We start from the raw sequence: 11,667 nt of genomic DNA on the forward strand, positions 1-11,667 counted from the left end.
GAACTGCGCCAATTTCCAACCCGCAATGGGAGACAGGGGAGGGGTTTATGCGGGGCGGGTTGTGGAGTTAGGGTTTTGGGAGTGGGAGGTAGTTAACAGTGATGTCTGTTTTTTCACGTTCAAGAAGTAAGTGTGTACCTGCAGACGAGTATTTATTCATTCATATATTCTTGTGAGTATTGGATGGAGGAATTAAGATAGTCTCACTGTTAAAAATGCAAAACAACGAAGAAAGGCTCGTAATTTGTCTGTGTTCAAAATGAAACGCATCTCATGCCTATATTATTTTTAATTTATACAGAAAATTACCATATCACATGATTTTACATAGCTCAAGTGGAAAATTAAATTCGAAAAGTGAGTCAGATTCACAGTAGAATGCATTTAAATTTAGAATCTGTAAGGCTTTTTTATGGCTGAAATAAAACAGCCATAGCTTTACTCCTTGTTCATTCCTTGAGCTATTTTTCCTATGCTGTTTTGCAGAACATCAGATGACATTTCATTGTTTATAATACTTGACCTTATATAATCTTTTTGCTATATATAGACCATGTCAACTGAGAGAGAAATGAAACACAATCCCATAGATTGTCGTTTTCTATTTAGTTTTTTCCCCTCTACTTCTAATAGGTGATTATTGCAGAATTTGAAGATAAGAATGAGGTTTGCATCTTTGAATAGAAGACTGGCTTCTCATATAGAAATAATTTTGAAGTAAATTATCCTTGATGCTTGAAGGTATTTGAACATGTTTAAAGGCTTCAATGAATAGAAAATTAAATCCAGAATTTGAGTTTCTCTAAAAGAGCCAAAATTTCTTTGACTTCTAGTTACAAAACTAAAGTCAGTCTTGCCATAAGCGCTTAAATTTTACTTGAAACACTATGTCAGCTATAACACTGTTGTGAGTCCCTCTATGTTTCTTCCTCATCTCAAACCTAAAAGATCTTTGTTAACTAAGCACTAGCAAAAAAATCTGGATCCACTTCTGATCTGTTAGTAGGGCATCTTTTTTCAGCTGCCTCCATATCAGGGCAAAGAGTAGCTGAGGGAGGATTAGTAATTGGATATGTAGCCCTTCACATGTAGGTCATTAAATTCAGGCTGGCAAAGTAATGTGCCAAATCTTTCCACAGCTGTTCAGTTGCTCCTATGGGATCTGTTTTATAAATAATTATACATTTTTTTCAGAGTTATTACCTGGCATCCTTAGATATTTTAAGCAAAGTTTTAAAGCAAAAACAAACAAAAAAGAACAACAAAAAAACCATATTCTAATAACGAAGTCAATAAATTTTCTTTTGACATAGACATTTAACTTTGTAGTCACTTGGTGCAAAATTTAAAATGATTCTAGTATTAATCCAAAGTAAGCACCAAAAAAGCACCAGCAAAAAAGTCAATTTAACAAAAAATTGAAACGTAGAAAGTTTAAGAAGGTGAAATCATATGAAACAATATTTTCATTGATTTGTAAAATTTATGTATTTATTTGACACATGTATCGAGTTCTATACTTTTTGTGTTAGTACTGGTGATACAGAAATGACTAAGTCATTCTCTCTGTCCTTAAGTAAGGAATCCTTAATCTAATAGGGGAGCCAGCAGTAAATAAATACAACATTTACTTGAGATGCTTGTACTTTGAAAGAAGCAACTAAATGCTCCTTGAGGCAGAGGACATAGTTTTGGAGATTAAATAATTTTGTTTCATCTTGGAAAGTAAGTAGGAGTTGTACAGGTGTCAGAAAAGTAAAGAAGTTTAAGATTTGGGAACAGTAAAAGCAAAAAAACGTGTCATAGTTTTGCACATGACTGAAGAGCTGTGGATAGAATGAGGAAAAAGGAGGAGATAAAAACCCTAAGGGCTTCTCTAACTTGGACAACTGTAGCAATGCAGTAACATTACCGGGGTCATTTAGGGAATACTGGAAGAAAAATAGGTTTTGAAAAAATAGTTTTGTTTTAAAATAGTAGATTCTGGGGAGTCTGCAGGACATCTGAGTAGCAACAGATTTTTAAAAGAATGAACACATACTTGTAGTTTAAGCCAATATAAGAGGTTGAACTCAAAGAGATAATACTCCGTGGGTTACAAATGCATACTATCTACGGGGACTGGAAGGTAGCAAATGAGAGAAGCGTCTGGAAGCAAAGTATTACAAAACTGAGAGTGCATTTCCTCTTTAATCAGGGTACAAGTTCCAAGAGAGAATATGAGCCTAATGCACCAGAATATGAGCCTAATTGCATCATTTTTAAAAGAACAGCCGTAAATATGAAATCTGGTTTTAAAGTGTTGGCAGTTATGTAGTTTGTTTTAAAATACTGAGCAGACTAAATAAAATATGTCTGTGGGCCATATTCAGACAATTGACAACCACTTTGTTAAACTGGACCCTAGTTTGCAGAATAAGAAGGAGGCCACAGATAGAACTGGAACTTTAGAACATAAAAATACAGTAATAACTATGATTATGAACCCCTCCATAACTTTGATTTCAAAATATTGGGCAATCATTACAAATTTCATTATTTTAAGCTTAATTCTGATTTTAAGTCTTAGGATACTCTTCAGCAAGTTGGGAGTGAGAAGATGTGGAAATAGAATAACACTTGTGAGTACTTTAATTTCAGTCTAGGAAAGCCAAAAAGAAACCCATTTTTAAACATGACTTGAAAGGTAGCTAAAAGGAAGAATCGACCACTCATCTATAATCATTTCAACTTGCATTTCGACTGACTCCAAAAATACAGAAAAAAAGTTTAAAATGTATTTGTACATTTACATATACATACATATTACTCGTATCCTCCCAAGTAATACATGAATATTGAAGACTCTGGGAAGATGATTAGAGAGGCAGTGTAGTCTGTGAACCTCCTGAATCTCCTCATAAAAACAGGTAAAGCATCTAGGATAGACAATAACAATCCCAGAAGATAGCTATAACATAACTAGGTGAAAAGGAATCCCTACAAACCTCAAAATATGAACAGGAAGGAGCAAACCCAACTTAATATCGGCAACTGTGTAGGAGGGAGTGGTGGTAAAACAACAGATCGTCTGAAAACCCTCAGAATGGGAAGGCCCCAAAACTGCCAAACAAATAATCACTAAAAAACAAGAGGAAACCAATGTGAGGTCGGCGGCAAAACTGGCAGGTTGTTCATCTGACTCTAAGCTCAGCTAAGTGTGAAGGCATGAGCAGGAGGGTCTGAAGCTGCTGGAGGGACGTGAGGCCTGTGAAGTCTCGAAACCAACAAACTGGATCTTCATTCTTGAACGTAGCCCAACACGAAGGAGAAACTGCTGAAAGTTGAATCCAAATTGAACAGAACAGAGACAATAGCGGCCAAGAAAAAAGCAGATGCAGATAAAAGTGGGAGAATAGAGAGGAGACAGATCTCAGAAAATATAAAGACACGTGTATCATTTTATGAAATGCTAGAAAAGGTACCTCTAGAGCCATGAAACTGGAAAAGCTCTTCTACCCAATCAATCCTCCCTCTTAAAATACAGCATAACTTAATTAGCCTAAAATGAACCACAGAAAAGGATCGTGGTCAAATTTCATTTAAAGTTGCTATAATAGAAAAGAGAATATGAAGCAAAAAAAAAAAAAAAAAAAGGTAGATGAAAACTATAATACAATATTTCAAAACAGCAAATTTTAAATAATAGAAAATATTGAAGAACAACATAAAATGAAAACTATTCAAAATGAATATTTGAAGATGAATAACAGAACTCAGAAAATAAGAAATATAGAAAGTACACCCATATATTCACCATTATACTGGAAGTTCTAACCAGTGCAATAAGATTTAAAAATAAAATAAAAGGGAGAAATAAAACCATTTATAGATGACATTAATATCTATCTAGAAAATCCCCAAAAATGTACTAAAAAAGACCTTCACTAAACTAATAAGCAATTATAGTAAGGCCTTGTGATGTAAGGTTAACATGCAGAAGTCAATTGCCTTCCTGTACAGCAGCAGGGCAGAAATGGAACTTGAAATTAAAAAGCAACAACCCCTCCAAAATGAAATAGGTATAAATCTAACAAAATTTGAACAGAATCTACATGAAGAAGTTGCGAAACTGATGAAAAAAGTCAAAGAAGATCTAAATAAATGGAGAGAGATGTATTCATAGATTGAAAGACTTGATGCTGTAAAAAGGAGCCACTCTTGGTGTCCAGATCTTGGTTTCTAGTACAGTTCTTCAATAAAGGAAACCAGGGATTCTTGGAGAAGTGACTGATTCTAAGACTGGAGTAAAAATGTACAAGATGAGCTGGGAGCATCTTGCAGTGCCAGATAATAAGGAGATGCTAAAAACCAAAACCAGAATCAGAACCCAAGCAAAACACATTTATGGGTATGTCAAAGGAACACGGGGCCAACTGAAGGAACTCCCAGTGGCTAAAGATAGAACAATTGTAGCAACAAAGAAGGATTTGACTATAACCTAAAGTATAAATTAAATATCCACAAGTCCTTATTGATAAAGTGATTAAATAAATCAATGGGAAATTAAAGACAAATTTCCCATGCAGAGGAATTCAAATAATTTATGTAGCTACTCCACCCTCAAGGAGGAGGAACATAACTCCCAACCCCGTAAGTGTGGGATGTACATAACACTTCCTTACAAAGAGCTCAGTATGAAAAAAAGGGAGAAAAAGAATTCACTTTACAATGGAGAAATCTGACAACACTGCTCAGCCAGATGATCAAAGTCAATGTAAATAGAGATAAATCATGTTGATATTATGTACCTCTGATGTAATGTGGTATCAAGAAAATGGCACTTTACCTCTGTGGTCTTCCTCCTCCAAACTTACAACTTTAGTCAAATCATGAGAAAAATATCACAAAAATTCACTAGAGGAGTATCTTACAAAATATCTGCCCAGTTCTCCTCAGAGCTATTACAGCCAAGAGGAGCCTAAAGATACATGAGAACTAAATGTGATGTACCCTGGATGGAACAGAAAAAAAGAATTAGGTAAAAACAAAGGTAATCTAATAAAGTATGAATTTTAGTTAATAATATATTAATATTGGTTTATTAATAATAACAAATCAACTACACTAATGTAAGATATTAACAGTAGAAATAACTGTGCAGGCTGTATGGGAAATCTTTGTATTATTTTAGCAATTTTTCTGTAAATCTAAACTGTTATAAACAATAAAACATATTTTAAAGTAACATATACATTATAGAATGTGAGGAAATATAACAGCAAAAAAAAAAATGCAAACACAAACTATATTCCATCTCTCAGAGATAATAATTATTAAGGTGCTCAGTGAATATTGTTCTAATCCTTTTCTGTGCTAACATGTAGGTATATTGTTTAAACAAGAAATCTCAAACCATATCTACATCTGCTGTTTAACAGACTGTTTACTTACTAAGATATGGTAAATATACCATATTTACATGTTTGCATATTTACATATACCATATTATACAAAATATATGCTTATATAGTATTATTTTAAAATGGCTTAGTGGAATTCTGCTGAATTGATACACCATAATTTATTGAACTAATTTTTGTACTTAAACATTTTGGTATCCAAATTTTCACTATACCACAAAGGTCTTTGTGGTAACATTTTAATGTTATTTTGTGCACTTTATGCTCAACCCCACAAGACACTATTATTAAGAGCTAGTGTGTTTCTCCACCATACTTTCTTTGCTCTTCATCCCTTCTTGCATCTCAGATTTTATCTGGGGTCAATTTTTTTTCTAATTGAAGCAGATTTTTAAAGATATCATTTGGAGGGGTCCTTTAGTTGTAAATTTTCAGTTTTAATTTCTCTGGAAAATCTGTATGTCAAGTTTATACTCAAAAGACATATTTACAGAATATATATAGAATACTAAATTCACAATTATTTTCTCTCAGCACATTGAAGACAACATTCTAATGTCTCCTAGTTTTCATTGATACTGTTAATTAGTAGTTGTCTGCTGCTTTTTCTCCTTGAAAATAATCTATCCTCTCTATCTGGTTCCTTTAAATATCTTCTCTCTCTCTTTGATATTCTGCAGTTTAATTATGATGTGTCTAGTTGTGTGTATGTGTGTATTAAAAATTATCCTGCTTAAGATTTATTGAGCCTCGTGAATCTGTGGATTGGTGTCTGTGATAGGCAGACAGTGGCACCCCAAAGATGTTAAATGTCTTAATCTCCAGAACCTGTGATATTCTAAGTTAAGGTTGTAGATGAAATCAAAGTTCCCAATCCGCAGACCTCAGGGTAAAAAGATTATCCTGGATTATTTAGGCAGGCCCAGTATAATCACAAGGATTCATAAAATGGAAGAGGGAGACAGAAGAGATGGTCAGAGTGACATGAACTAAAAAGGATTCAGCTTACTCTTGCTGGTTTTGTAAATGGAAGAAGAGACCATGAGTCAAGGAATGCAGGTAGCTTCTAGAAGCTAGAAAAGGTAAGGAAACAAATACTCCCCTAAAGCCTCCAGAAAGGGATACACCTGCCAATACTTTCATTTTATCCCAGTGACCCCAGTGTTAGACTTCTGACTTCCAAGAGTATAAGAGAATAAATTTGCGTTTTAAACCACTAAATTTTGTGGTAATTTGTTATGGTAGCTATGGAGAACTGATACAGTGCCTTTCAATAGTTCTTGGAAATTCTTCAATATATTCCCCAAATATTGCCTTTGCCCCACTCACTCTATCCTCTATATCTCTTGATCTCTTTTTAACATTTTTTATTTTCTTATTTGGATAATTATTTAAAACAATTGACTTCTGGTTCCACTTCAAATAAATTCGTATTTTTATACCTATATATTAAGAATTATTTCATAAATGTAATTGTTGCATTGCATATACTTTAAAAGGAAAATTGCATTTATGCTAGGATATAATTTAAGTTTTAAATTTCTTTTTTTTTGAATGTTCAATACATTTATTCTGATCAAAATTAAAATCTTATTGTATTTACAGTAGTCTACTAAAAGAGTTTCCATCAATTCTCTCCTTTAAATGCTAGCAATTCAGTTTTGTGTGGTCAAAGATAATTTAGAATCCTTTTATGGTAACTGATATGATACAAAGGCTTTTTTTGGTTGTCAAATTTATATGCGTGTATATATGTATGGGGGCATAAAATTTGGTTAATGACTCTGTTTTGGAAAAATGAATGTTCTTTTTAGATTCTTAGATTCCCAGTGTTTCAAACCAGCTTTGCTTTTGATAAGGAATTCAATGAATCTTTATTTTCTTATAGAGAATTCTTTAAACAATACCTTTCAAAATAATGTATGTATTCCTATATAATTTTGCCTTGGAATAAAAAAAAGTCATCACATTAAGAATATTTTTAACTTAAGAAATATTTTCAAGATTCTTTCAAAATGCTCTCTCTCATTGATTTGAAAATACTTTTAGATTTAAACTGTTATGACCATGTAGGGATAACTTAAAGTGTCCTTCTAAATTTTTTTTTCATTAATGTCATGCTTCTTTCTAAGAACAAAGTGTTTCAATGTTGTAAACAGATTTTCTTTTTTCACATACCTTTCATACATCCTGACTTTCTATATCCAGTAGGGTAATACATTTCCTTCCAACCTTTAGTGTGGTGAAGTTCATTTGTCTTCTAATCTAAGAAAATACGTTAACTCCTGACAACCTCTGACACTCAACAGAAACACAACTGTACTTTGGAATTAATCATCCATCTTTATTTCATAGTCTCCTTACTTATCAATGTAAATGGAAGTATAGCAAATATTTCACAGTGTCATGTACTACCAAAGGAATTTCATTGCAATAGCATTGTTTTAAAATGTATCATTTGATTTTAATTTAACTATCATAGATCAGCTTTTACCCCTGTATGTTCAGCCTGAATGTCTAACCACAAATTCACAAAAATCAAGGGCTCTGTTAGTTTTCATACAAAATTGTGATGACTTATTATAAAAACAGTCCCAATTAATAATTGCATGTCATCTGTAAGAAATCAATTTTTTTCTCACTTCCCACCCCTAATGTTTTCTAAGCAAACAGGAATACTTGGGTCTAGGTTTCAAGGTTTATTTTTCTATAGTCCTAAAATCACTTCAGTAAATTAATCCGAGATTCATTTATCTAATATGTCAAATGACTGTTGTAAGGATTACTATAAAAATGTAAGGTGATTAACAGTGTGTAATTGTTCCATAGATGGCAGCTCTTGTTTTTTTTACTGTGCTTTGCTTCACATGTTATGTAAAATAGCTGGTGAGTTTTAGGAGATAGTGCTCACATGCTTGCATAGTGTTTGCTGTGCTTAATCAACAGAGTAACAGAAGACAATACTTCTTCGATACACAGAGTTCACTGAATTTGGAAAGGCTTTGGCATTCTTGTTTCATCTGTAATGAAACGATCTCAAGAAGTCTTTTCTAAATTGTCCTTATAAAAAGAAAATGTTGTAAGTTTATATTTTATAAAAGGATGATGTTATTTATAACCAGCAGAAGCAGCCTTATTTGAACATCTTATGTTGAAATGACTACTTAAAACAGTGACTCATAGGAGCTTTCTAGTGGAAATCAAATGCTCAAATGAAACAGAATTTACTTTGTTAGGCAATAGTGATATATCTTTTATTGGTTGGACTCTGGAAAACACTTGACAACGAATAGTACTTTACCCGAAGGACAAGTATCATGCACCACATAGTCTAACCACAAACATTAAAGGTCTTGCAACTGTGAGCCTCAAATGAAAATACGTAAGGACAGTTCTCATACAATCAAATATGATACAAACTAGCTTTTAATTTAAATAAATAGGTAAATAAAGTTCAAGTGATTATAATGGCTTTATATCCCTATGTATGTATTACAGAAATTTTGGCAAACTGTAGAAATCTATTCAAATAGAAAGTAAAGCACTTTCACATTGCCTTGTATTCATAATCCCTATTATTCATAAAAACTTATATTTCTTTCACAAAGCTACTTTTCTGTTTAACTCCAGGAAAACTTCGTATTTATAACTTGAAGGTGATATTTCCAACCAAACAATTTATTTTTGCTTGCTACTATAGCTATATTTTTTATACAAAATTGCGATAGCAGGTGAAATTCTATTATCAATAGAAGAACAATTTTCATATTTTGATCTTTATATAAAGATATTATTCAAGAGGAAATATGCTTAACTTCGTAGATTTTAAAATTTTAAATTTCATCGTGCCCCTATCATGTCGACTATCTTTTACCTAGATTGTCTGGAAGATTTAATCTCAAGGTTAGGGTTTGAGAAAAGGGTTTTGAGAGTGACCAGGGTAGACTTGTAGACTTAAGAATTCATTTTATATGAAAATATGGCCATAAGTATTTTAAAATACATTCAGATAGCCCTTCACTAGCACATTTTTCCCTACTTTGCCAAAACATTCCCACATACTGCCTAAGCCACCTCATTTTAGTAGATTTTGTTCATAGCAGGTCTCTCTCATGGGAGTTTCCAGGGACAAGGATTGGTTCAGTTAGTATGGCCTCAGCCATACTAGGGTATTTACTTTAATTCTACAGAAGTTTTCTAATTAATATTCTGTAGCAAAAGAACTAAGAGCTGGAATTCCCCCTCTTAATCTCTTCCTAGAAATGGGATTCAGAAAGGACAGGACTGCATCCAACCAGTTTGGGGACTCAGACAAATGTGTCTTGTCACAGACACAAATAGAGGTCTACTATGAAATACTCAATCGGCTTGCTAGTGTGCTAACGACAAACAATGCTGATTTGCTCAAACCTCATACAGTTTCACACATAAGGATGATCATCTGTGTTTCATGAAAGTTCTATCTACTTTAACATTATTTTGAAGTGATTGGTGGTGGTATGACTTAACAGTTTAAATATAAATCCTAAAATTCAGTGTGAATTTTTTATAATAGCATACAAATAGTATAAAAATTCAAAGATATCCATACAAGAAATATTAAAATTTGGTTAGGTTTAGCTGAGTTTGAGAATCCTTACTACCCTCCCACATAGTATTGTAATGTGAATATAGGCAGTTACTGTAACAGGCATAGTGATGGTTATATATTAAGCAGAAAGTATCACCACCAGTTTTTTTCTTGGAATGTCCCTCAGTGTCTCTGCATTTATAGGATGGTATACTGGTTTGGTTTAGCTCTCAAAAGTGAAAACATTTAAACTTTCCTCCTTGGGTAAAAAAAATTAAAAAGAGTGAGAGACTGAAAACTGCAGCCCACCTACGTTTAATCATTAATAGTGAGCCCTTCAGTGAACTTAGGTCCTGGTTTTGGAGTTTGGAGTCTGACCTTTCCCCAAAGATAAACATGATTGTTGCAGGTTCTGAAGAGGGTCACTCCCTCACTGGCTGCCATTGAAAAAGTCCACTTCTCAGTGACTCCTAGCTGGGCACTGGATGCAATTGAGGTTCGCTGGTCAATATGATTCTCCTTGCTGTGCTTTTTCTCTGCTTCATTTCGTCATATTCAGCTTCTGTTAAAGGTAAGTTTGTGTTGCCTTTGCTAAACTTTAATTTCAATCTTTGGGGTGGGAGGCGGATACATGCGTGTGTGTGTGTTTGTATGAGTGAATAGTGAAAGAGTTTCTAACTAAAGTATCTTCAAAACCATGTAACTTTGGAATGTTTGTGAAAGCATGGTTGAATTGAAATGAAAACCAAATTCAAATCCCTACAAACATTAAGAAAACAGAGATTTCTTTTAGGTTCAGTTCCTCAGACCAGTGTGTTCTTGCTTTAATTTCTCATTCATGGTCTGTTTTAAAAGAAGATAAAAGATACCCGCTATTGTTATCTGCTGCTGTTGGTCACACTGAATGCAGCTCCTTCATTTGAATTGTAAATGAGGATTTTTTTTTTTAAACCCAGTTCTTAAATTTTCTTCTAGTTGCTTAGCAATGTGACCTCAAAAAGAATTAGACCCAATGAAAAAGGCATTTGATTTGCCAAAGAATTATGAATGAAATGGCACAACATGTATTTAATTCTGTTACAATTCAAAAAAGATAGAATTCATAGTGAATTAAAGAAAATTAAATTTCCTGATACAGATTTAAGAAATAAAACATTATCTTTGGAAAATAATGTTGCTGCTTACAGTTTCTATTTTAAGAGGAAATTAATTTTAAAATACGTATGCATTAATGCCATTGAAAAGGTAAGAGATAAAACAAACATTTTATGAGCAATGGTTTCATAAAACTGTTGTGAAATGTATTAATATAGAATCTTGTTTCAAATCAGCTAGATTATAAATATCAGATTTCCAAATGCTGCATTATATACAATGAATACTTTTCATTTCTTAAGAAGACACATTGTTAAAACCAATTGATCAAACAGCTTAGCATTATAGGGACCAATTTTAAAACCATGTACTCTAAGTAAATGATAGAAAACAATTCACTTATAAACTTCTAAAACCTGTTAGGGATAAATGTAGCTTTTGATATTAAAGTAAAGTTTGCCTCACGACTTTTGTTTAGAAAATTTCTACATGAGGAAAAAAACCTAATCTTCATTATTGGAGCAACAGAGGGCTAAATTTAAACCAATTCACCTAAGCAAATCACACTGTAGGTTCTTGAACTAAAGAAAATATTTTCAC

The 11,667-nt window shown here is 32.9% G+C and overlaps 1 protein-coding gene across 3 annotated transcripts in view; it reads left to right on the forward strand.

The window, feature by feature from the left end:
- The first annotated feature begins 11 nt into the window (after nt 1-11).
- Nucleotides 12-11,667, forward strand: part of MTTP (microsomal triglyceride transfer protein) — a 68,511-nt gene continuing 56,855 nt past the window's right edge. The window contains exons 1-3 of one of the 3 annotated variants that reach the window (XM_017852356.1): nt 13-172; nt 6,319-6,484; nt 10,382-10,543. In XM_017852356.1, coding sequence (XP_017707845.1) covers nt 10,483-10,543 — 61 coding nt within the window. In that variant the 5' untranslated portion in view covers nt 13-172; nt 6,319-6,484; nt 10,382-10,482. Of the gene's footprint in view, nt 173-6,318; nt 6,485-10,381; nt 10,544-11,667 lie in introns of all 3 variants that reach the window. The other 2 variants (XM_017852355.1, XM_017852357.1) reach the window with 2 other exon arrangements.

This window comes from Rhinopithecus bieti, unplaced genomic scaffold (assembly GCF_001698545.2).
Source record: "Rhinopithecus bieti isolate Rb0 unplaced genomic scaffold, ASM169854v2 scaffold_34317, whole genome shotgun sequence".
In the NCBI taxonomy this organism is placed as follows: domain Eukaryota; kingdom Metazoa; phylum Chordata; class Mammalia; order Primates; family Cercopithecidae; genus Rhinopithecus; species Rhinopithecus bieti.